Below are 25,377 nucleotides of genomic sequence, written 5' to 3' on the forward strand. Positions count from 1 at the left end.
CCTTACGCACAGTACCACATCAGAGAAAAACTCCACCCTAGGAGGCACACTCCATCACAGCCAAACAGGAAGCAATGAAACTCCTCGAGACATCGACGAAACCTCCAGTGGGAGACTCTCGAAGAAAAACAGAAGAATCATCCGGAACTTCAGCAACGACTACATTTATTACTAATTCATCACTGTTTACTTAACCCCTCTTCTGTGCCCCTGTTCCCCCTCCCCTCTTCCTCCCTTTCTTTTCTGTTTCTCCCAGGAAGGGAGATGTTATGTATTACATTATGAAGTACTCATGGAACCCCATGAACGCATCCATGCCAGTGAAAGTTAAACATTCCTTAGTTTTCAGTTATTGTCGGTCCGTCCTGCGGGGGCCTTGCATTAAAGCTCCTGTTAATCAACTCTATGCGTCTCGCGTCCTTCCTGCCAGGTACAGTAGCCTTGTGATGGAGTAGGACCATCGCTGTGAACTCACGAAACTGTGAGCAAGCACACATGCGCGAAGAGCACGGAACGCGATAGGAGCCACCGGGAGACAAGCAGGTCACTGCCTGGCGCTCCTCCTGTGGCAAGCCTGCAACCTGCCATCATATCATAACATTGTGACTTGAACATCATCAGATCAAAGCTGTAATAGAGCAGTGAACCACCTGCTGTAAATCTCCACAAGGACACTTAAAGCCCGACTGCAGTGCTACCCCCACCCTCATTGTGTGTAACCTGATTATTAAACCTCTAAACTACAACACAACTGCTCCTCTATATAAATAATATAGGGGGCGGGGGTGTGGTCAGACTACACTTATAGTGGTCGCCCCGCCCCGCCCCATACTGATTTATATTGACGCCACTGTCCCGCCCTTAACTCCTGCTCCCTCCTCGTAGTGACGCTTTAATTCATCTGTTATAGAGAATTGTGTTGAGACGCAGCGTCGTCGTAGTCTTCTTTCTATGCTTATAGCCCTTGTTCCTTCTTGTTGCTCAGCGCTGTCACGTCACGTGACGGGCGAGGCAGGAAGAGAAGAGGACTAACTCTTGTGGTGGCTCGCGCGGGGTGGGAACCAGGATCCTGTGCAGAGAACACGATGAGTTTGAAGGTTTATACCACGTCAGTGACGGCGTCCAGAGAGGTGAGGCTTCAGGATAGTACACCTGACGTGGGCGAGAGCTTAATGGCGCGTACGAACAGACCGAGCCTGCACAATAGAGAAAGAAAGAGGGGCCGAACGGTTCCCACTGTAAATTATCTCACTGGGGGCGAAGAGGGTTAATGGCGAACACGGTGATGATTTCCGGGGCGATGGGCAGTATTAAGGTGCGAGCCGACCCAAAAACGGGGCACTTATTGCAGGTATACCTATTGCCAGGGCCACCTGGCGGTGCTCGGCACCCATTGGTTTCCTACAGTTGGGGAAACTCGCATTCATCTGTTAAGAAACGAACATGCTCGCGAGTGTAGTTTTTAAAATGCAAAAGGACTTTCTGAAAACGATAAACCCGTGTTTGGGGCCGAACAGTTTCAGTTGGTACAGTTCCGTGTCCCTGGTGCTCGTTAAATTACACATCCGCGTTTGGAGTGTTCTGTTTGTTCAACACATTAAATAAATAAACAAAATGTTTAGTCTATGAAGACTCGGGCGGTAGATCAGCAATGCACGGGGGAGGGGCTGGTAGGAAAGTTCGTTTTTGGAGAAGTCTGCGTTTTTTATCAGTGGTGGCTGGTGAATGTTTTAATTGGATGCGTGTGAACATTTCTCATGGATATGTGGAAGCGAATGAGCGGCACGATCGAGCTGGACCAACCAAGTGGGGCCAGGGGTTCTACCCCTCCACCACAACCGGAGAACTTTTTTTAAAAAAAAAATAATGGGTTAATTGATGGATTTTTCAACGTACTCTCTGAACTATTTAGTAAAAACCAACCCAGTTTCCAATCCGTTTTGAAATGTAAGACGAAAAAAATCCACTATATTCCAAATTTTCAGTAGGGAACGGGAGCATTTTCATAATGCTTTTGCCCACTATATCCTAGTATAAAAAATGTGCATGCTGACTGTGACCATACATGTCCATTCTGGCTGCACCAATGTACACCAGTTTGCTTTGCCCATGAGGCCATTAATGGTACTGTTAGACACCATGTCCATGCCAGCTCTCCCAATATATGCAATTATGCCTACGTAATAACATAATGCTGTTGGCTTTCCCGTAATAGCATTAAAAAAATACAATGCCACAGTATGAACATGTGTCCTGACTGACTGCATGCACCATTGATGGCTGCATAAACACACTCATGTTGGTTTTCCTCTTGATGCCAGTAAAAAAAGACCATGACATAGTAAGAAAACCTATCCAGACTGATTGCACCAATGTAGATCAGTATGGCAACACTCATGATGATGACTTTGTCCTTAACCAGAGCTGTGGCATTTCCTGTGGCCTTGTGTGACAAAGATGCCATGCAGTCTCGTTTTTCTCTTTCACTTCTGGTGCTTACTTTTTCTTTCCCATTTGAAATGTAGGAAAACTTCAAGTCCCAGAATTCCGTGCAATAACATAGCCACATGAAACTTTAGAGCTCTGCCTTAACACAAATGTAAAATGCCATGCCACACTATTAAAAAATGTCTTTGCTAGATAGACAAATGCCCCCCTCCTTCCCAATATGTAAGAACACTACTTGCCTGTAAGAAGACTGCTTGCCCTTAACGCCGTCTGAAATGCCATACCACAGTAAGAAACCATATCCTACTGCAGGGACCAACATTCTGCTTGGATAAACAGGAACTAGTGCTTAGCGTTACACAAATCAAACTTCCACATAAGATGCAAACTTATCATTTTGTCCCTTGTGTATTGCCCATCGTGCTTTAAATGCCTTTTAAATCTGTCATAATGATAATTTATAGTTTGTCCCAAATAAAGAGTTAAATTGATATAGGTGTGTTTGTTCGGCATCAGTTAGCCAGGGAGCCAAAAAAGGACTCCTGGTAGCTGTTGGTGTCAAGCTAACTCTGCTCTTCTAGGCTGCAAGCAGGAGCTAAATAGGTCCCTGCTCCCGTGAATTTCGAACCCTGCCTGCTGGTTGCGTGCACCAATACTTCTCTCCAGCCTTGCACACGCTCGTTCATACTGATTCACACAAGTAGTCGTGCACCCTTACAGCCCCTCACTTACTCAAAATTCAGGTTCATTCTGCCTTGTTTAGTTGTGCTTTTGTGTACCCATATTTATGTTCGTAGAACTATAGGTACCTGGATGGAAGTGACCTAAGACCGCTTCAGTATCAGTATTGCCAGGTCATGGTGCAATGCACAATTAAAACGATGGTGTGTGTGCAGCAGTTGGATAACCCACGACCTCTACACATGCATCGTGCCAGGTGGCGTTCTGTGCATCCTGTACTGTACGTCTCTGTTTCTAGTTTCCATGCAGTTTTGTTTTTCTATTGCAAATGCAGGCCTCCAAGTAAGATAATATAAGGAAAGGAGGCATCGATATGCTGTTTATACTGACATGTAACTATTTGAGATGTACGTATAATCTTATTTGTTTGGCACAATCTAGAAAAGTCTCCTGCTTTTTTCGCGTTTGCTTTTAGAGCTTCAAATAGTTGTGCTGTTGTAAAAAAAATAGTGTTTGGGATTTTTTTGCTCCTCAAACAGCTCACTTCTCCATACAATTGGAATGTATTTATTTAGTGCACCTTTTCTTCCAGTAGTGGCGATTTAGCTTGTTACTGCACATGATCTAGCTGAGTGTTAGAACCGAACATTAGCCCAAATTGAAACCATTAAACCTGAAAGGGTAATGTAAACGGACAGACCTAAAGCACCCCTAAACTAGCAAAAGGGCTGTTGTACATCATGTAGAATAATTTACCAGAATGAAACTGTAATTGTGACCACAACACAAAGCTTTCATGACCACCCCCCCCCAGTCTTGACAGCTGTGGTGCTGACACACCCTCGAAACTTGTCCTTGCCCCACGCCTAGAGCCCCAGCGCATTCATTGACACATAGCTTTATCACACAGGCTTTTCTGGTGTGTGTGTCTAAGTCTTCCAACTAGTAAAACCATGTAGTGTCCGATATTGTCAACCCTACCTACCATTTGAATTTTTAGTCCTGCTGGTAATCTGTACATGAATGCAAAATTAGGCCAAAAACGCCAAGTCTTACGGAACACAATTTTGGAGTTGTGTTTAGCGGATGTATTGTGGACAATGCAGAGGGTTTTGAATTTAATCCTTGCATCCACTGGGAGCCAATGGAAACATTTCAGAGCTAGAGAGATACGATCCCAGGGCTTGAGGCCAAGGACAAGTCTCGCAGTCCTGTTCTGGATTAGTTGCCGAGGGCGGAGAGTGGAGGCAGGTAGATTTAGAAAGAGGCTGTTAGAATAGTCCAACCTAGAGAGAACCAGAGCTTGGGATACCATGAGCTTCTGGGGAAAGGAGAGGAAAGGCAGAGTACCTCTGAGGAGATGCAGTAGGAAGTTTGACTTTTTGGAGACCTCAGAGATGTGGGCGGAGAAGGAAAGGGTGGAGTCAAAGATGACCCTGAGGTGGTCAAATCGCCAAATGATTTTTATACTGCAAGTTAGATCTGCAGAATGCTATCTCCTAGGTTTTCATTAGCCAGTGGCAGCTCCTAGTTACTGGCTAATGCTGGACACCCAGGATCTGCTTTTAGCTCCCCATTATCCAATCTTAATTTCGAGCCCTGCAATTTGTAACTGGTGTGCTCTGACGCAACTTTTGAACTTGATTTATTTTTAAAACTTCAGATCAAATCCTTGCAGGCTGAAGTGACCCGAGTCCTGGAGTCCAAATGTAAGGAGTTTGAGAATGTGGACATCTCCCAGGACAACTGCCTTCGTGAGGAAATGAGGACCAAAGCAGGGAATCCTACGGCCATGCCACCCCAGATTTTCAATGGCGATATGTATTGTGGGGTAAGTGAGCGACAAGATGAGCTGCTAGGCCCATGTGCTTAGGACCATGCATTTTATTAATGCCCGTGGGTTGCAGATGGCTTACGTAAATTTAGTATGGCTGTGTCCAGACTCCCCAGTTGCACATGCTTTCTGCCACATTTAGTTCACTCATGAGTGTTGGCAAGAAATCTTAGAGTGGTTGTCTAAAATTGCAAATGACGAGCTAGTGCTTAGAACAAAAAGAGATGATTGATAACTGTGTCAGAACCACTAAATGCAAACCAGGACTTTCCAGATCACAAAAAGGTCTTCCAGTACCAACAAAAATTGCTCTGCCACACTGGATGGACAAATATCCCATGTGAATATACTCCCATCCCTCGAGGGTACAGTCTACAGAATTCAAAGAGCTCTGAAGGGCCCTTCCACGATATCTGCAATCCATTCCGGGAAACCTGGTTCACTGTGACTGGTCTTTTGTGACTGCCCCATGTTGATGTGATTCAGTACACACAATATCAGTAATTGAGGGTCCAGATGTAAAAACACAGTTTAATGATAATCGAACAAGTTTAATGATAATTGAACACATATGCTGTATCATAACACTGTTGTAGACACATTTAAATTATATTTGCTGTTCACTGCATATTTACCAGCATGAAATAGTTTTGCATTATTTGTAAACATTAACAAAAATATATGAAAATGTCCAAAAGCAGTCAATTTACGCAGCAAAGTTGGAGCAAAACAAAGGGGTTAAAACCAGGTATTAGTGTAGGGAAAGAGGGTGATTCTTCTTTTTTGTTGCAGAATTACTGTTGAAAAAATACCATAGAACCAGGATTAAATGCTGGATATGCTGTGGCCTTTAAACCACTTCCCCGTTGGGTGAATACAGATCACAGAAGCAAGCGCTTAACTTCATAATGTACATGGGGACCAAGGAGGAGGAAAAAAACAAAAGAAAAGGAATTGATATTTACAACCTGAAGGACCGGCTGAAAAGAAGACTGCGAGGAAGGAAAAAAAGAGAATGCAGGAGTATGTTAATGATTGCATGTGGTTGCATGTTAATGGGATTGTGTACATTGGAAATACCTTGATTAAATTCACGATTCTAAGATTGCACAATCGCCCATCTAAAGTCCCTATGTGGCTCATAATTGAAGCAATGTGATACAAGCATTTAAAAGAATGCACAAAGTGGCCAAACCTCTGAAAATTTTTGACCTATGATACTCATTGTCAGCGATAGCCTTGGCAACACGGACCATGCACTGACTTGGCTCACCTTCTACCTTTCTATCCAACCAACCTTTCCAGGTGCAACTGGGCACTTTCCTCTCCTCCATCTCACACTACCTGTGGCGTCCCTCAGGGCTTTATCCTATCGCCGTGGCTCTTCAATATCTACCTTGTCCCTCTGGCCCACTTGATTTCCGCCTTTTCTCCTCACTTTCAATGTATGCCGATGACACAAGCTCAAGCTTCCCTCCTCTACTTCCTATTACCTGGCTGCTATTCAGGCATGGTGCACGGCTTATGACCTCTGCCTTATGACCGAGATCCTTCTCTTTGGGACACCTGCTGCTCGTTTCCCTCCCACTCTGGCCACCCTACTGGTGTCCCCTCCCCTTACCTTCTTGTGAGGCTAAAAACCTTGGTGTCCTCTTAGATTCCTCTTTCCTTCTCCCCTCACATTATGGACCCTGCCAAGAAGGCCAACTTTCAGCTTCACCTCCTCAGAGGCATTCTCCCTTTCCTCACCTTCCCTAGATGCTCAATGTCTCCAGAGCTCTGGTACTCTTAAACAGCCTCTTCCTCAGTCTGCCTATTTCCTCTCTTCGCCCCCTCCAACTAATCCAGAATAGGACTGCAAGACTTATCCTTGGCCTCAAGCACAGAGACGGCATCTCTCCAGCCCTAATATCTCTCCACTGGCTCCCGGTGGCTGCAAGGATCAAATTTAAGACCCTCTGCATCATCCACAAGGCTTTCTTGGGCCTGGGACCCTCCTACATCCAACTCTCTCTTCCTAAATACCTCCTGGCTAGAGCACTTAGGTCCTCTAGCTTCAACTCTCTGCAGACCCAACGTTTCTCCAAGCAGAAGGTGGGTGGTAGATCGCTATCTTCCGCAGGAGCTTCCCTCTGGAGGGGCCTCTCTAACTTGAGGCAGATCTCCTTCAGTTCTGGAAGCGGCTCAACGCACATCTTTTTTTCTCCATTTCCTTCCCTTTCGCCCTCCCTAGATAATGCCCCTGTTCTGTCTGCTTTGACTGGCGTCCTGGTATCTTTGAGTCTAAGAGGGCACTAGGGCTCCCCTCGCCCAGTCTACCGCAGCACCCGCCCAAACTAGCACTAGTCTGGGCTCCCTCCCTTGATCAGCCTGGAGGGTTGGTACCCCTCCCGAGTCCGGTGCACCCCCTCCCCTGCACTTATTGCTGCAGCTCTTGCACGATCCCAATGTCACAAGGCCTGGTAGGACCGTTATTCTTTCTTTTGTATCTCCTTGTTCACACTCTCACCCTTTTTCGTCTTGTGGCGCCTGGAAACACATTGTGTATAGGCACTGTATAAATAAATCCAATGTATTTTTAAGGTGCACTATTTAGTTCTGACATCCTTTCATGGGCTAATCAACGTGGATTCAAATTCACTTTTTAACATGTTTCCCATGAATGTCCTTGTTAAGACCACTATCATCTCTGAATTTTCTGCTTTAAAACCCACCAAGATTTTGGTCATTGTTATTCCCCCAGTGCACTGTTAGTCACAGTAGTGCCTTGTGGACATTCACAGATTTAAAAAAATTGGAACTGAAATTATCTCCTGTTTCTATAATGTGCTTTTAAAAATAATTATAATATAATTGGTTATTTATAACACGCTTAATAACAAAGATGTTTCTATGCGCGGACCCGGGATTCAAACCTGTTACTCTGCGTCTTCTTGCTTCCAAGATGAGTGCGTTGCCACTGAGCTATAGTACCCGTGTTGAAATGTCGACGCTGCTTTTTATCCAATAAATCCTTGGTGTAGAGTCCCAACCCCCACTGAATAGTAGTAAAACATTTAATCTCCTTCCAATGTTACTGGCCCAATGTGCCTTAAAAAAAGCACACTTTGTCATTCTGTTTACCAAAGAAGTTCTTGGGAGGGTGGAGGGATGATGATGGAGGGATAAGATGCACTGAGTCCCTCTTGAAGGTCTGTGAATTCCTTTCCTATCTTCCAAATATTACTTTCATGGTGATTCAGATGCTCTAAGCTCAACTTGTTGGGAGCCCGCTCCTGCATCAGTTGAGGCGTGAAGACTGCTCCAAAGATGATGCATAATGAAGTTAAACAATTTGGCATTTAATATTTATGGTCCACAAACCCTCCATCCCGTTCTCGGGCACAATTCTCTTGTATAAAATGGGCCCTGTTGGGGAGAATTCTCATTCAATGGCTAATTTCCCTTGCCTAGTGAGTCCCCCAGCAGCTTTGCTGGATTTCTGGAGTTTATTTTTCTACTTGGTAAGAGTGTACCTCTTTTCCCACTCTTACCTGTGTATTTCATCTGTTTTTATGATTGTGGACTCTGGAGTACACCACTTCAGTAGCCCCCTTCTTTTGTGTGTTACACAGCACCTTCAGTGCAGTGACACAGGGTTGTCTTTTAGACTTCCCACCGACTCCATTTCTGGGGCTGACTACTGTCCCCCAGAAAAGGGTGAAGTTGACATTAACTTTACTTAGTCATTTAACCACACATCTAGTACACCCCATCTTCTATGGAGTACTGGAAGGGGTTAATCCTTAGCCCTTTATGTCTGTACCTCCTAGAGCATAGTTTCTTTCTTTTAACATTTAGACTTGGCGGGTGGCAGTGGTATCTACCCTAACTTTTCTACAGCGATTATACTATATAAATGTGGTATTGTTTTAGGCTATTATATTACCCTCGAACTTAAACCCGCTTGACCAAATACTTTTTCTTTTGGCTCCGGTCGGGTTTATTCGCCATTTCTTTTTGTTAAAGTCCTTCTTGTATTTTACTTTGCGCGGCAAACCAGGTTTGCCTTCTTTGTTCACTGTCTTTTGGCGGGCTTCTGCCAAGAAGCCCTCCTTTAGGCGCCTGGTTGTCTAGGTGGGTTGAATGTGAGGGAGGGGTGTAGTCACCCCCTGCACAGGGTATCCTAGGAAACCCAAGTCGCACTTTGCCATGAATGGCTGAGGTGGTTGTCCAGGCTGGACAACCCCTGCTGCGTGATTGACAGCCAGGCTGTGTGAATGGGGGATTTTCGCATAAAAGGCAGGACTCTTGGGCTAGGTCAGTCTCGACTGGAACTACAAGGAACCGAAGAGAAGTGGAGAAGAAGTCGGCTGCTGCAACTATCCCGTCCCGGTGAAGCCCTGCTGCAGTCCTAAGCTATCTACCCTTCGACGACCAGAGAAGATCCAGTCCGGAGTCTTCTTCCCTTGAGCCTGGTGGGGATAATAAGCTTATCTTCTACAGCCAGAGGATCCTCTACTTGGTCGAAATCGCTGCACACTGCTGTAGTGGTCCGGATAGCCATCTGAAGAGCCTCTCCTGTTTTTAAGGAGCACACCTTTTATTCACTGTCTCTGCTTCCGGCTTCAGCCCTGTGTGGTGCAGACCCCTCCAGACGTCGTCCTTTGTACTGAAGCTCCAGGAACCGTGGGTCTGCAGGAAACTACCAGGAACAACTGCCGTGGCACCAGCCTCTTCATTGAATAAGGTACTGTGTTCTGCTTGAGGAATTAGGTTGAATCCCTTTTCAGCGCCTCCAAGGCTTGCCCTAGTCTTCCCTCCTTCTTATAACTTTTGCTTCCTCTGTTGACAATATCTAAGTACTCCTGGCTATGTTGAATCGTGAACTATCCGACTGTGTGATCCTCGACAACAGGAACCCGGTTCCACTTGAAACTGGCTCCGGCCTATTGACTCTTGAATTTGTCTGAGTGTTCTCTGGTTCTGTCTGCCTTGGCAAAAGTATTGCCTATGATTTTTGCCCCGAACTCTCTCTGGGTATCTCGGCTGCTAAGTGTGTTTTTGCCCCGGCAACATTTCTTGCCGCGGATACGCGTTTCTTTAGTAAGACCTAACTGTCATTACTGTCAAAAAGTGATCACAAGTGTATTCTGCCCCATAGTAAAATCCTGAGATTTCATGCTCCCTACATAAAGGGAGGCATGGGGAGCTCTGGACACGCACACTCTTCTGAACTTTCCAGCTCCTGCGCATCCCGAGATCCAGACATTTACTACTCACCCTGCAAGATTCCACTGCTAGGCCAGGGCTAGGTGATCTTAACCAAGCAGATCCACTGATCCAGAAAAACCCCACAAAAAATAAATCCAAATAATTCAAGGAGAGCCCAGCCGATGCACCTTACTTTCCAGTGACCAGGCCCAGCTGTTCCCTTCTAGGAGAGCCTACCGCGGTGTACAGTGACCAGACCTTACTGTCCAGAAACCCGGTCCGCTGCCCAAGCTGCCCCATTCAAGTGCTTGCTGTGAGTATTTCTCTTCTCCCAGCAACCACAAACTGCATCCCTTGCTGTGTACCTTGTATTGGGTCCAATCCCATTGGAATCCTTAACAGATTGGGGGCTTGTCCGGGATTGAGAAAGTGTTGCCACCCTTGATAGCTTAACACAGCAGGCTAAACTTCAAGGTAGTGATACTTTGTGGGATAGAAAGCTGTTTCACAGTAGAAACGCCTTCCCAAAATATACACCGCAAGTATCAGGCCTGTGTGTAAAGATAAATTTAAAATCAACCCCAAACTAGACAAAAAGCAACATAATACAGGTTACCATTATATAAATAAATGAATAAAGAAAAACTCTCCACAATGGCCACAGTACAGATAAACATGGCTAGGCAGCACCTTCTGCACACTATTTGTTGGAGGGGAATGGGCACAGCAAGATGAGGAGGTCTGGCTAGAAGAAATGATGCAACAGGTCACCGCCATGGATATGTGGCAAGATGGTGGCCTACTACATCAAGCCTTGAGCGAGTTGTATATGACCCCGAAAGTTAAAGAGGAGCAGATTAAAATTGTCAGAATCACAGCCTACATATATGTCCATATGGGAGTTATGGAGGCAAAACATGAAGAAAACTGAACCCTTGCGCAAAACCAGTCTGAGCTCTTAACCCAAATCCAGACTGAACTAAAACTAATAGAAGAGGAATTGAAAAAGAGCCAAGATACTGAGGTAGAATTAGAAAACTACATCAAACAGCTAAAATTGGACTTGGCTCTACAACAACAAAATAGTTAAGACCAAGAAGCCCAATAGATGCACTAAAAGAGGAGTGTCTGGAAAAGGTTGATTCCCTGAAAGAGTCTCAACTACAATTAAAAAAATAATTACTTTACAAAATCAGATCAAAGAGTTGGAAAGGGAGAATAATTAATCCATCAGTAAAGAACTCCACCTCCAGACAGAATTTAACCAAGAACGCCAGACATTATATACTACCACTGGGGTGACCTGGCTGAACAAAGGCTGATGTCTCTGACAGGAAGCCTCCTATGAGGAAAAAGTAAGGGAATTAGACCTGCAGAAACACTATCTCCAAAGGGACCATTTGGTTCGCTTTGCAGAAAAACATGAAATTGGGCCCCAAAAGAGCATTCTAAAAACCTCCACCCAATCAGGACAGTGGGGGAGATCTTCCCCTAATCCTGGAAGCAGAGAGAAGCCAGAAGACTATTCTCCTGCACGCCACAGGGGAGAAGAAACTAGGCCCCACCGTTCTGCGAGCCCCTCACAAGCCCAAAGAATCGGGGAGTGACTAGAAGATGAGGGGACATCAAACAGTAGCAGCTCTGAGTCTGAGGGGGAGTGGACTCAGGTGACACGGCAAAAGATGGCAAATAAACAGAAGAGAGCTATGGTGAAAGACCCCATTAGACAGATTAAGGCTATTATGAATTTCATAACACTGTACCACAAAAATGCAAAACATTCTGTCTGGGAGCATCTGGAACTATATGAACAGATGATCACATCAAAGATGGCCAGAACTGCATAGACTATGCAAAATGGACATTCTATCTGGAGTACTACAGCTTATTTGCAGGACTGGAAGTCCAAAACCATTCAAGGTGGTCCAACTACAAGGCAGCCATCTTGAAGCACTTTTCCATCCACCGGAACCCCCAGGAGGCTTGCAAAGCGGCCTACAATTTGCAATGCGGAGAAGATCAGCCCCCAAGAGAATTTTTGCAGGAGCTAAAACTCGCCTCTGCACAACCTACCAGGAGGGTGCGCCCTATCTTTGGGTATGTATGGACTCCCCCAGCCCAGGGGTGGGGTCCAACCAGGTGAGTACTGACCCAGGAAACGTCCCTCCTAACTTCCCTCAGGAGGGCAGTAATCCCCCAAATCCTGGGTTAAGTTTCTTTCCCTGGTATCTACCAAACTCAAACCTGCAGGACAACCCTCCTTTCTTTCCCCGGTTTCAGGAGTCCAGACCACACAATCCGGGAGAGGGGAGGCCAAGGGTGGAGGGTTACCCAGGGAATCCCCAATACCCAGGGTACTCCGGGAGAAGGGATAATTACCCTTCCTGTGAACCACCTAGGTTTGAGCAAAGACCCCCATGCCTGCCAGAACGGGTGTCCGAACTGGAGGGCTAGATCCAGAACCTAACTCAGGATCTGAGTCGCATGTTGAGGGCTCAGCAGAATCCTCAGATGAACATGGCGGCCTAGAACCCCTCAAACCAAGGGTCTGGCATCCCAGAACAATGATGGGAAGAGAACCTCGACAACTCACTGGTTCCAGAGGAGCTTCCTTCCTCAACCGTGAAAAGCCCCTGGACAGCCTGGAAAACTAAAATCTCCTGCCCCCAAAAATCTGCAACCCAGGTAACAGAGGGTGGGTGGGGAAAAAGAAAGAAAGTTAAAAAAAATCCTTGGAGGATTCTGGGAAGAAAATCTTCTCCTTCAGGGATGGGGGAATTCCTCCCAAAGAAAAATGGGTCTCGGGAGGATAGCTCGGCGGCAACATGCTCGCCTTGGAAGCAAGACAAGGAGCAACACAGGTTCAATCCCTGGGTTCGCGCTTAGAAACCTCTGGGTATTAAGCAGGTTATAAATAACCTATCATACCAAGAGATCTGAATGAAGACTGGGTGGGTGTGGGAACTGATTCAGAGTCACCTATCCTTGAACCCCAGAATTGCCATCCTATTAATATTAATGGAGGGATCCTCCCCACAAATTGGTTGGACTGCCACCAGGTAAGAGGGGGTAGCCCAGAGCTAAGGGAAAAAGGGTATTCCAAAATTCCACACATTTCAGGATGCCACATTTTTGTTACAGATTTCCCAGACTCCAGGACAGAAAAATGTCCAAAACCCCACTGTGTTGGAGTCCAAAATAAAGAAATTGACCACCCAGCTTGCCTAAAATGCCCATTACCATTGCCCGCTGGAGGAGAAGGAGGGGAGATTCTATGCCCCCGTGCGAGTGCAAGGGCAATGTGCATTTTCAGCACTGGTGGATACTGGATCCCAAGCCACTCTTCCGTCAAAAAGGGCCTTTGAGCAGCAATTCAGGAAGGGGGGGGAGAGACACCAGATCCCTCTCGGCCCTCTTCCTGGACAACTCCAGAACTTCGGAAATTAAATTCCTGTCGAGGGGACTGCGGATCTGGAAATAAAATGTGGGCGACACAAGGTGACACACCCCATCAGTCGTAACACCAGAGGGAACCCCCCCCCGTCTATTAGGGAATGACATCCTTTGCAGGTTGTCTCCACTAATAGACTGTATAAATAAGGTCCTCTGGACTCAGACTAACCGGCCTATAAAATTAAAACAAAGCGCCGACCATGTTAGTTTAAATGGCACATGCCACATGGTTGAACAAAAATCTGATCACATTGAGGTTCATTTTCAAAATAATCAAATACCTGACATGACAGTGATTGCTGTAGGACAACAAATTGGTGATGGGAACTCCTCTCCATTCCTGAAAATCAACCTTCCTTCTAGTTTCAAGTGGCATTCCACCCTCGAAGGAAATACTTTGAAATTTTATACCAATTCGCAATCTGAAAATCCAAACTCTATAGTCAAAGGTGATGAAAAACCAGCTCAAAGTTTAGCTCACATTCAGAAAACTAGAGAACAGCTGTTCCTCCCTATTCAGTTAAATGAGGGGAGGGAGTCTGTAACTCGCCAGAGTGTGCCTGAACAACGGAAAGAGCTTCATCAGCGAAGCCATGTTCAGAAAGCTCCAAAAAGATCCAACAATTTCCACATCTAAATTGATTGATAAGTGGGAAATGGGCCTGGAAACTCCCAAATCCAAACAGCATCTGCCTACCAGGTGTATGCTCAAAATATCTGTGGGTGACAAAAGCATAGAACATAATTGTTGGGTCGTGCCAGATGTCCCTGCTGCATTCTGTTTAGACAGTGACATTCTCAATTGGTTTGCAATTAATTTGGACCTTATAAATTACAAGGCCTGGTCCCGACTAGGGGGCAATCCCATGGGCTTTGATGATTCTGAAAAGGCATTTTGTACAGCCCAATTGCTGCTGTATGCGGTTGAAGTTCAAATTGGAGAGGAGGTCACCATCCCAGGACGGACCCGACAATTCCCACTGGACTTAAAAATTAAGAGGACAGAAACTACAAAATCCTGACTTTTATGTGCAATGTTATTGGAATGGCGGTTGATGACCGACATTTTTCCCTGGATCTAGGAAATTAACTGATAGGACCAATCCCCAAAGACTGTCACTATGATGATAATGACATACCACCAGACAGGATCTTCACCCGGCAAGGGGGGAATTTCCTGTTGTACTCTTCCTGCCCTTACGGGGAGGATGAAGTGACCTGTGACATCAGGCAGGATGAGGTGATATTCCAGGTTCACAATGACTGCCTCTCCTACCTCAAACCTTCTGTCCAGGTCAACACTTTCACCAGAGACCTCGCCACACAGCTGGAGGAGGCCGCTGAGATAACAAAACCCGAAGTTTTTCCAGGCTTCAGGCAAATGGTTGAAAAACGGGTCAACCATGCTGATGTCTGTGAGACTGAGGAGCAAAAGAAAAAGTTGAAACAGATGTTCTTACATTTTCAAGATATCTTTGCTGTGGACTTGTATAACTGTGGTCACACTGAGATACATACTACCACAATTCCCACGGACTCTGGAATGACTCCTGTGTTTGTGAAGCAATATCGCTTGCCTCTCGCATCTATGGAGTCCCTGACCCAAATAATCAAAAATCTAGAGTTCCGTGTGATAATTCGTCCAGTCCACAGCACCTTTAATAATCCAGTGCTGGGGATTTTAAAACCAAATGGCCAATAGCTCCTTCAGGTCAGATCCAGGGGTCTAAGGTATCCACTGCTATTGACCTGACAAATGGATACTGGACCGTGCCCGTCAGTAGGGAGGACCAATACAAGCTAGCCTTTACCTTCGTGGGCAGCAGTACACATGGACGCAGACTCCCTTCGGATACATAAACTCCGGCAACAAATTCAAAATCTTCCTACACAAGGCCATGCCCGACTTGGGTGAAAGGAGTAACCTGGCCTATGTGGATGATGTCCTGATCAAAAGCTCAACTGTGGAGGAACACATGGCGGAAATCAGTTATGTTCTGACCCAGTTGAGGGTTGTCTGAGCAAAACTGTCCTTCCACAAGGAACAATGGTGCAGGACCTGTGTCAACTTCTTGGGACATAAAATAACTCCTGAGGGTCTCTATCCCCCAGGAGGAGAAAGTGGAAGCACTATGAAAACTAAAAGACTCCACAACTCTGCGTGAGCTAAGAAGCCTCCTTGGACTGACTAATTACAGTAGGCAGTTCATCTAGGATTACGCAGAGGTCACAAGACCCCTGATCCATCTGTTGAAGCGGGGTGGGGGTCAAGTTGGAGTGGGGTGCACAACAAGCTGAGGCAGTAAAATAACTCAAAAAAAAGAAGTCTCTCACAAGTGCCTTGTCTAGCTTACCCGGTCAAAAACGAGGAGTTCTTCCTGGAGACGGGGTTCTCGAATACATTCTTGACAGTATTATATCAAAAGCATGACAAGGTCAATAAAGTAATCTCCTATGCAAGTAAGACTTTACCCTCTGTGGAGGACAAATTCAACGATTGTGAGAAGGCACTCCTGGCAAAGGTGTGGGCTTTGAAAAATGACTGCCCGTTCATCCAGGGGGAGCACATCATAGTGGAGAGTCCCCACCAGCCTTTGCAATACCTCCAAAGTGACAGAATCCAGGCCGGAAATGTGAGTAATTCCAGAATTACTTCCTGGATTCCGTCAATGCAAGGCTTTCCTGTGGAGGTTAGATATGGCCAAAACAAGAAGAGTGCCCTTGCGCAAGGTCAGGCATACTTGCATGATTGTGCCAGAGAAAACTGTCTCGAGGACGAAAGGTTCCATGTGTTAATATCCCCGCAAAATTATCGGCATACAAAAATATTGCCATATTTTTGCGGCGATATTAAGGCATGGAACCTGCGGGGGACACCCCTGCAACCCCTGTATTTTTAAAAAGTGTGGGGGGGCACCCCCGCAATCCCACTCCCAAAAAACCCTAATATTATCCTCACTAAAAATATCACCTATGGCCGCTCCCAACGACCATATATACGGCAATATTTTTGGTGGGGATATTACCCAGTACCGGACGAAAGTCTCAAAACCCAGGACAACATGGAGGCGTACCTGAATTCCCTGCACTAAGTTTATGTAGACACATGCCAGGGAATGCCCACAGTTTATGTGGACCGGTGCTCCTACCATGTTGACAACAAGGGGAAAAGGAACTGGTGACTGGCGTTGGGAACGTCTGGGTGAATGATGCCCCGGAACCCTCTGCTGGGTACAAAATTGGGCCCCACAGTAGTCGGGTGGCGAGTTGATGGCAGTTCACCAGACCATCCTTACTGCTGTGCAACACCGACTCCATGAACTGGTCATAATCATTGATTCAGATTATGTCCGGAATGGGTTTGTGGAGCACCAGGTTAATTGGAAAACCAGAGGCATGCTGTGTGCTAATAACAAACCACTTAAACATGGCAAGGTAATACAAAATATTGATGTTCTGGTCACCTCTAATGGGATGACCATCTAATGGAAAAAGATGAGGGTCATTTCCAAATAGAGAGGCCAGACAAAACTGGAAATGACCTAGCTGATCAGCTGGCCAAAACCAGAGCCATCCAAGGGGATCTCCTTGAGCCTTGATCGAGTCCCTGTTGGGGGAAATCCAGGTCACTGCTGTCACTAGGTCCCATACAAATGCTCACAATGAACTCAACTGCCCAGTGGAGTAAGGAGACCTCAGATGCTGATTTAATCATGGCACAAAAAAGGGATCCGATTATTGGGAAAATCAACGCATTGAGGACCCGGAGAACCTTCCTCTGACGGAAACCGATTACATTGGGAAAGAGGACCTCAGGGTGTTGATGAAGTGTCCCAAAATGTTCTCGAATCCAAGACGGTTTGTTGGTAAGGAGATCCATCTTTGGTTGTTACCAGTGGGTGGTACATACCTCATTCCGAAAGGCTGATGCTAAGTCACGCCCATGACGCGGCCCCAGTCGGTCATCGGGGTTTCATACTACTCTACAAATCTTGCAGGAGGTTGTGTACTGGCCACACATGGGGCAGGACCTCGACCAATATTTGAAGGGGTGTCTTGTGTGTGCACAATTTTCAGCCAAACTCACACACCGAGCTACCCTCCAGAAGAGGTGGATGACACTGCCCTGGTCAGATTTACAAGTAGTTTTCATCGGGCCCGTGATTTGTTCCTCTGGGGGGAACAAGTACATGTTAACAGTAACATGCTTGTTTACCAAATGGGTGGAATGTCTCCTGACCCCAAATTGCAAGGCAGAAAAAGCAGCTGCCCTGATGATCAACCACATCTTCTGGCGTTTTGGCCTACCCCGAAGGATTGAGTCAGACCGAGGAAGCCACTTCATCCGTGAAGTAATGCCAAAGATGTGGGAGATACTTGGGGGTAAAAAGGAAACTTCATATTGCATACTGCCCGTCGTCTAGTGGGGGAGTTGAGAGGTACAATTGTCAGGGTTGCCTGATCTGCATTCGTCTTGGTAAGGTTTTCTGGTCCGGGAAAGTAAGTTGTGGGTTGCTTATCTGTCATATTCCTGTTTGGGCCTTAACAAGTGGATTCAATCTGCGAGTTCAAGTCCAAGATGGAGGACTCCGTGATTTGATTGGCTGGAATGTTACCAAGGTTAGTTGGGAACTCGGCTAACTGCCTTTCATTGTGTGATCTACAGCTGAGTAGGAGGGTTTCTAGGATGTTCCAGGTTGGAGGCCAATCCAGTGGTTAATCAGAGAATTGGAAGATAACTGACTAACTCTACAAAGTTGAAAGGATGAGCCAAGCAGTTCTCCAGGATTCTGAGCTAAGTGAAAGAGTAAAGTAATGTTTGACAAGGCATAGTTTTTACCGTACTTTTTCTTGGCAGCATTTTGTACTAGGAAAAGATTTATATGCATATATATGCAGCCAAGTGTTGGTGAAATAGACTGTTACAAGAAAAAAGAAGAAACTTTTCAGTTAAGTTGTGTAAATCCTTCTGTCTGTGAGCAGAGCATACTTTCTTTTCATCTGCATGCCTGTGGTTAGTCTGTGTGATTGTTTCTCCGCTTCGTCTCCTGTCGGCGCAGAAGATCCGATGCGCGGCTCACGTCAAAGTAAGTTATTGTTTGGGTTGCCGCTCCCGTCGGCATCCTTCTTTCCCGAGTGCTCTGGCTGGCATGGGCAGAGCTTTGTTTACGTTTGTTGCGCGGATGCTGCAAGATTTTATTATGCAGCTGCATTTTTCGGTCTTCAGTTAGAACGGACGCTTTAGTGAAAGCACTGCAAGTCCGTACTGGTTCATTTAGGATAAGATAGCTGTGCTACCCTGGCATGAACTCAAGTAGAACCCAGGTGTGAGCTGGCTGAACTTTAGGCTTTTCGGAGCTGCTCCTCATGTGCAACTTTATTTTTTATTTTTCCCTGGAACTCCAGTGAAAGCAGCGTGATGCTACAGCAACAGCTCAAAGCCATCAGAAAAAGCAAATAAAGCAGGAAGCAAAAGTAAATAAAACTGGAAGCAAAAGCTACCAAACTTTGAATCAGCTGATCTCTTTGGAACTCTACAATAGTGTTTTTGAGTTTTCAGGCAAGTATCTGCTCCTATTTAAAGCGCCATTCTGCACAACGGAAGTTTGTTAATGTGCAGTCTTCAGAAATGAACTGCTAAATTATTTACTGGAATTGGTGCAAGTTTAGAGAACTGTTTTTTACAGAGAGATCCAACAGACGCTGTAAGGTCAGTTAATCTACTTTGCTCAGATGACAACCCTCAAGGCTTTCAGCTGAGGGTGAACAGGTAACGGAGTACAAAGTATTATTTGAGAGATTTTTACAGTGCATGTAAGTTTCCACTTGGGTTTACTGAATTGCGATTGTATTTTGTTTTGCTACAGATTACCAGAGGCACATATCAGTGAAGGAATCTGTTCCTGTTTTTTTATGTTCTCCACTTCCCCTTTCCCCTATGGGTGTTGAAGTGCTTAGCCTTTAAATCAAGGGTTGAGCGCCTCACACTTTTGTGGGTCTGTTGGTACCCAGCAGCTTCTGTGGACATCTTGCAAGACTCAGCATGACATAATGAAATGCCACTAATTGTCTACCTGAGCTTTATGGATTCCGACAAGACCACAATGGAGGTGTTAGGAGACCTGATCCGGGAGTTGAGGGAGGACTTCAGTTTATCTCGCAAGGGTAATAAGAAATTGAGTAAGAAGGTTGAGGAGTTAAGTGAAAGGGTAGCTCGGATGCAGAGGTTGGAGGAGAGTCGAGCTGGGTCAAGGCCCTCAGTTTCTTCTGTAGAACCTCCCAAGCTATTTAGGGTAGATGAGAATCGATCTCATGGTGCTGGAGAAGGAGCGGTAGGGGTCTTTTTTCGTTGTTGATGCCTGCTCCTTTCGCTCCTCCTGAACGTTATGGTGGGGATTCTAAGAAGTTTCAGATGTTTCTTACCCAGTGTGAGATGCATTTAAGTTGTTGTCCGGAGGCTTTCCCTTCTGACTCAGCTAAAGTTACTTTCATGCTTTCCTATTTGTCAGGAGAGGCAGCTACATGGGCAGGGTTGTTGGTAGCTCAAAAACATGCGGCCATTGGTGACTTGGGTCTTTTTTCAGGCCGAGTTTAAAAAGATGTTTGACAGTAGGTAGTTATCTTTTGACGTAGATGGGGAGTTAATGGAGTTAAGACAGGGAGGTTGATATTTAACTTCTTATATCACTCAGTTTTAATCTTTGTTCTTAGAGAGTCAATGGCCTGAGAAGAGAGCTTCTCTTTTCTATAGAGGGTTATGAGATGAGCTAAGGACGCCTTGTCGGGAGTTGTAAATAGGCCAACAGTTTGTGAGGATCTAATAGACTTGGTTATTCAATTAGATTTCTGTTTGTCTGAAAGAAGGGCAGAGAGTAGGAGGGGCCTGAGTCAGGGGGATGGCAGAAATAGTTTCAGAATGGATCGTCCAAGGCTGGAATTTGTCAATAAAGATTATGGGGGTCAGAGTACTGAGGTAAAGGTGTCAGAGCAAGGTGCTGCAGTCAGAGGTCCGTTGACAAAGGAAGAAAAGGAGAGAAAACGGACCGATAACTTGTGTTTATTTTGGTTGGAGTGGCCATTTTTTTGGGCAACTGTCCGTTTACTCCAAAGAGAATCCAGAGTTCATCGGCCAAATCACAGCATGTGGCAAATACTTTACAGGCTGCGGTTCCCCACATAACAGTCAACGTATCCTTGTATGAAAGTAATGTTTTAAAGGGCACGGTGTGAGACTTTGAACCTTTGGATCCCCTCTTTTCCAACTCCTCCTCACCTGAATCTCCGGTGGAGTCCTTTCGTCTAGGCTTTCTGGGTTCCTTGCTCTTCTTTTGATGCAGATACGGACGTGACTCCCCAGAGGCCACCGTGACCGGATGGGGAACCAAGCCCCGGGAGCCCCCCGGGAGTCAGTCCCCAATGTCAGGGAAAAAGCCGTTAGGCTAGAAAAAACCCTGTTGAGATGGAGTCCTTCCGTAGGGTTCAGGCAGTGAATCCGTAGTATAAATAGTCCAATGAAACTGAACACACTGTTCCCAGTATCCGGGAGAGGAGTCCTTTAGAAGTCCAACTCCTATTACCGGTGGGGAAGGTAAGGAACAGAGATGAGAGGAAACGGCAATCCAAAAGGAAATGCAACTTGACTGTGGAGCTCGCAGGCGTCCGGAGGCCGGACAGAAGAGCACTCGCAGGCGTCCGATAGCCGGACAGAAGAGCACTCGCAGGCGTCCGATGGCCGGACAGAAGAGCACGAAGGTAAGGCAAAGGAAAGAGCGAGAGATTGAAGGAGAGAGGGAGAGATAGGAAGGAAAGGAGAGCTGAAGACAGGAAGAGCCAGGACACGGAGAGAAACGGAGGGGAGAAAGACAGAGGTGTAGGGCTTACCTCTCAGTGCACTTTAACAGAGACAAACCACAAGAAAATAAACCCGTTAAGACGGAAACCGCGTGGGAAAAGAACAACTGAATGGAAATACAGGAAACTGAAGTATTACAGAATAGCACGAAGGCTTGAAAAACTAGCGTTGAATACTAACAAGGTAAACGGTTACAACGCACCGAAGCCTCGGTGCATCCCACGTAAATATGCGCCGGCGGCCATATTGGAAGAAGCATAGACCGCTAAAGGCGTTCCCAGTCGCCAGATTAGGCATGTCTCCAGCGACTCCAGATCTTCCATGGGCGATGCATTACAGAATGCCCCCTTCTATGACCGGGGCCACCTGGTTTACACGGATACTATCTGTGGAACCTCTGAACCAGCCTTGGTGCACTGATATGAGCCTTGGGCTCCCAGGTCCTCTCAGAACTGGGATAACCCTTCCAGTGTACTAGTGTACTAGGTACTGTAAGGTTCCTCGTTGTTAACGGGAATCCACCAGTCTAGCAACCTCGTATTCCTGGGTTTCCTCTGGTACTTCTACCTGTGTCTTCTTGATAGACCTCCGATGGGGATCTTCCACATGACCCTTAAGAAGAGAAGAATGGAAGACCGGATGTACTCTCTTGAACTGAGAAGGTAACTTCAATTTGTAGGCAACGGGATTTATCCTGGCCTCAATCTTGTATGGACCTATATATCTAGGTGAGAACTTGCCCATTCGTGCCCAACGAGGTAAATATCGGGTGGACAGCCAGACCATTGAGCCAGGATTCCATTGCGGGTTAGGTCTTCTTTTTGCATCAGCATACTTCTTGTATGTCTTACGACTTTCCTCCAAAGTTTGCAGAGCTGTTTTATTAATCCATTGGATCCTTGAGACAAGCTCGTCCACCGCCGGTGCCTTGTTACCGCCAGAAGGTAATGTCGGTAGAGAGTGGGGGTGGTACCCATAGGTCCAGTGAAATGGACTCAGCAGTGTGAACGGTGTTATTGTACGTGGATTCTGCCATAGACAACATAGATGCCCAATTGTCTTGTTCTTTATTGCAGAAGCACCTCAGGTATTCTTCCAGAGTGGCATTAAGTCGTTCTGTTTGTCCATTAGACTGGGGGTGATATCCCGATGATAATGCCCTGTGAATTCCCAGCTCTTTGCACAAAATGGCCCAAAACCTTGAGGTGAATTGTACTCCTCGGTCGGAAATGATGACACGAGGTAGTCATGGAGCTTCACTTTGTCCCTGAGAAACACAGAGGCAGTCTCGGTGGCAGAAGGTACCCCAAAAAGGGGGGGAAAATTAGCCAGTTTGGAAAAGGAATCGACAGTGACCATTATAGCTGTCTTTCCCTGAGAGGGAGGTAATTCAACTATAAAGTCCATTGACAAATTCTCCCAAGGACGAGAAGGTAAGTCTGCTTGCTTCAACAAGCCGAGCGGCATTTGCCTAGAGACCTTGGAACTTACACAAACTGAGCATGATCTGACGTATGTGTTGACGTCGATCCGTACAGAAGGCCACCAAAAACTTCAAGTAATTCAAAGGTGGCTTTTTGCCCCTTGTGACCGGCCAAGGGTAGGTCATGACAGAGATGAAGGGCTTGCTCCCGGAGGTCCTTTGTAGGAAGGAAGAGGGCTGATTCAAAAAAACATAATCCTTCTCTTTCTTGGAGACCCATAGACAAGAGCTCTCTTCTAGACAAGGTTTTATATGCACACTGCACATTCTGCAAAAAGCTGTTGATGGTGGTTATGATCTTAGGGTTAGGTAGTATTCTATCCCTTACAGTAGGTGTAGATCCGATCTCTAGTTCTGTGTTGGCCCAGCTTCGAGAGAGAGCGTCAGCTACCCCATTCTGGGTACCTGGGATGTAGGAGATGAGAAAGTCAAAATTCGAAAAGTAATAAGCCCATCTGGCATGACGTGCGTTCCGGCATTCCATCTGTTGAAGAACCCGCAGATTTCTGTGGTCCGTGCAAATAAGGAATGGCTGAGATGCTCCTAGAAGCAAGTGCCTCCACTCTTCGCATGCTCATCGCATAGCCAGTAGTTCACGCTCGAGTACGGAATAGTTCCTTTCACTGGCAGTCGGAGTGCGTGAATAATACGCTATAGGACGTTCTGCACCTTCGTTATCTTCTTGTAGTAGAACTGCTCCTATGGCTCCACCTGAAGCATCAGTCTCCACTATGAATGGTTTAGCCTGGTGCGGTTGTATAAGCACCGGAGCAGTAGTGAATAGTATTTTCAGTTCAGAAAAGGCGGACTGGGCTTCCGGGTTCCAATCAAAGATGCTGTCCTTCTTAAGGAGTAAAGTCAGAGGGAGAACCATCTCAGAGAAATTTGGAATGAAGCAGCGATAGAAATTCGCCAGACCGAGAAATCGTTGGATCTCTTTTATGGAGGTAGGTTCTGGCCATCTGAGTATGGCCTTTATCTTATCGGGATCCATCCGGATACCTTTGGAGGACAGGATAAACCCAAGGTATGGTACTTCGGTAGCCTCAAAAGTGCATTTCTCGGCCTTGGCGTACAAATGGTTCTCCTGTAGCCTTCGTAACACCTCCTTCACTTGGTTCCGATGATCCTGAAGAGTTGTGGAATATATCAAAATGTCATCTAGGTATACCACAACGGAAGTACCCAGCATGTCGGAAAAAACATGGTCCATAAACCTTTGGAACACCGCTGGGGCGTTGACTAGTCCAAACGGCATCACGCAATATTCAAACAACCCCAACGGTGTTCGAAAAGCAGTCTTCCACTCGTCCCCTGGATAGATTCTGAAAAGATAAGGCCCACGTAGATCGATCTTAGTGAAGACCTGAGAGTCCTTTACTGCTTCTTTGATGTCTCTTATGAGGGGCATGGGATAACGGTCACGTACCGTAATCCGGTTTAATTCCCTGTAATCAATGCAAGGGCGCAACTCTCTGGTCCCCTTCTTGGCAACGAAAAATAGAGATGCTCCTCCGGAAGACCGTGACTTCCTTATCAAGCCATTCTCGAGATTCGAATCCAAATACTCCTTCAGGACTGACCGCTCTTGTTGTGACAGCGGATACATTCTACCAAAGGGCAGAGGTACTTCTTCCTTGAGGTCAATTCTGTAATCTTCGGGGCGGTGAGGTGGGAGGAGTTTGGGTACCACATCTTTGAAGACTTGTTCGTATTCCTTGTATTGGGTAGGTATAGCAGATATGGAAACGGCTGACTGGTTTGTAGGGAAGCCAGAGACCACTACCCGATGTTCCTTAATGCAGTTCTTGCCGCAATAGTCTGAGTTAAAACTCAAGCGATTAGCGCTCCAGTCGATATCTGGGTTGTGCTGTCTTAACCAGGAGATTCCCAGTATAACCGGAAAGTGTGCTGCCTTGATGACATCAAAGATGATCACTTCTGTGTGTTCTTCCATAACGACCTGTAGGGGCAAAGTCTCCATGGTTACTGGACCTGAAGACAAAGGGCGTCCGTCAACTCCTTCCACTGGAATAGTTCTGCTCTTGGATCTGAGCGGAATGCCTTTGTTTTGTGCCCAAGAAGCGTCAATAAAATTGCCCGCCGCCCCGCAGTCCAGCATAGCCAACACTGGAATAGAGGAATCAGCAGACGGGCTTAGGGACGCCTGGAGTATCATCAATCGGTTGTCTTCTCCTGCTTTAGTGGTGTTGCAAGGGTTTGTGCCAACCTCCCTGTAGTCTCCCTTGCATAGACTCGGAGCAATGCGTTTCCCGAACGCCGAGATGGGATCTCAGTGCAGTCCTTCAACTGGTGTTCCGATGAACCACAATACATACAAAGACTAAGTTCCTTTCTGCATCTTCTTTCATTAACGGACAAGGGGCCTCTTGTGGCACCTATTTGCATTGGTTCCTCGGGGAAAGGACGATC

At 46.2% G+C, this 25,377-nt stretch overlaps 1 protein-coding gene across 2 annotated transcripts in view; it reads left to right on the top strand.

Annotated features, from left to right (window-relative positions):
• The first annotated feature begins 798 nt into the window (after nt 1–798).
• Nucleotides 799–25,377, top strand: part of SH3BGRL3 (SH3 domain binding glutamate rich protein like 3) — a 73,025-nt gene continuing 48,446 nt past the window's right edge. The window contains exons 1-2 of one of the 2 annotated variants that reach the window (XM_069622848.1): nt 799–1,130; nt 4,793–4,960. In XM_069622848.1, the coding sequence (XP_069478949.1) occupies nt 1,086–1,130; nt 4,793–4,960 (213 nt within the window). In that variant the 5' untranslated portion in view covers nt 799–1,085. The remainder of the gene's footprint in view (nt 1,131–4,792; nt 4,961–25,377) is intronic. The other variant, XM_069622847.1, reaches the window with a different exon arrangement.

The sequence above is a fragment of the Ambystoma mexicanum genome, chromosome 11 (assembly GCF_040938575.1).
Source record: "Ambystoma mexicanum isolate Mex_15411 chromosome 11, UKY_AmexF1_1, whole genome shotgun sequence".
NCBI classification, from domain to species: Eukaryota; Metazoa; Chordata; class Amphibia; order Caudata; family Ambystomatidae; genus Ambystoma; species Ambystoma mexicanum.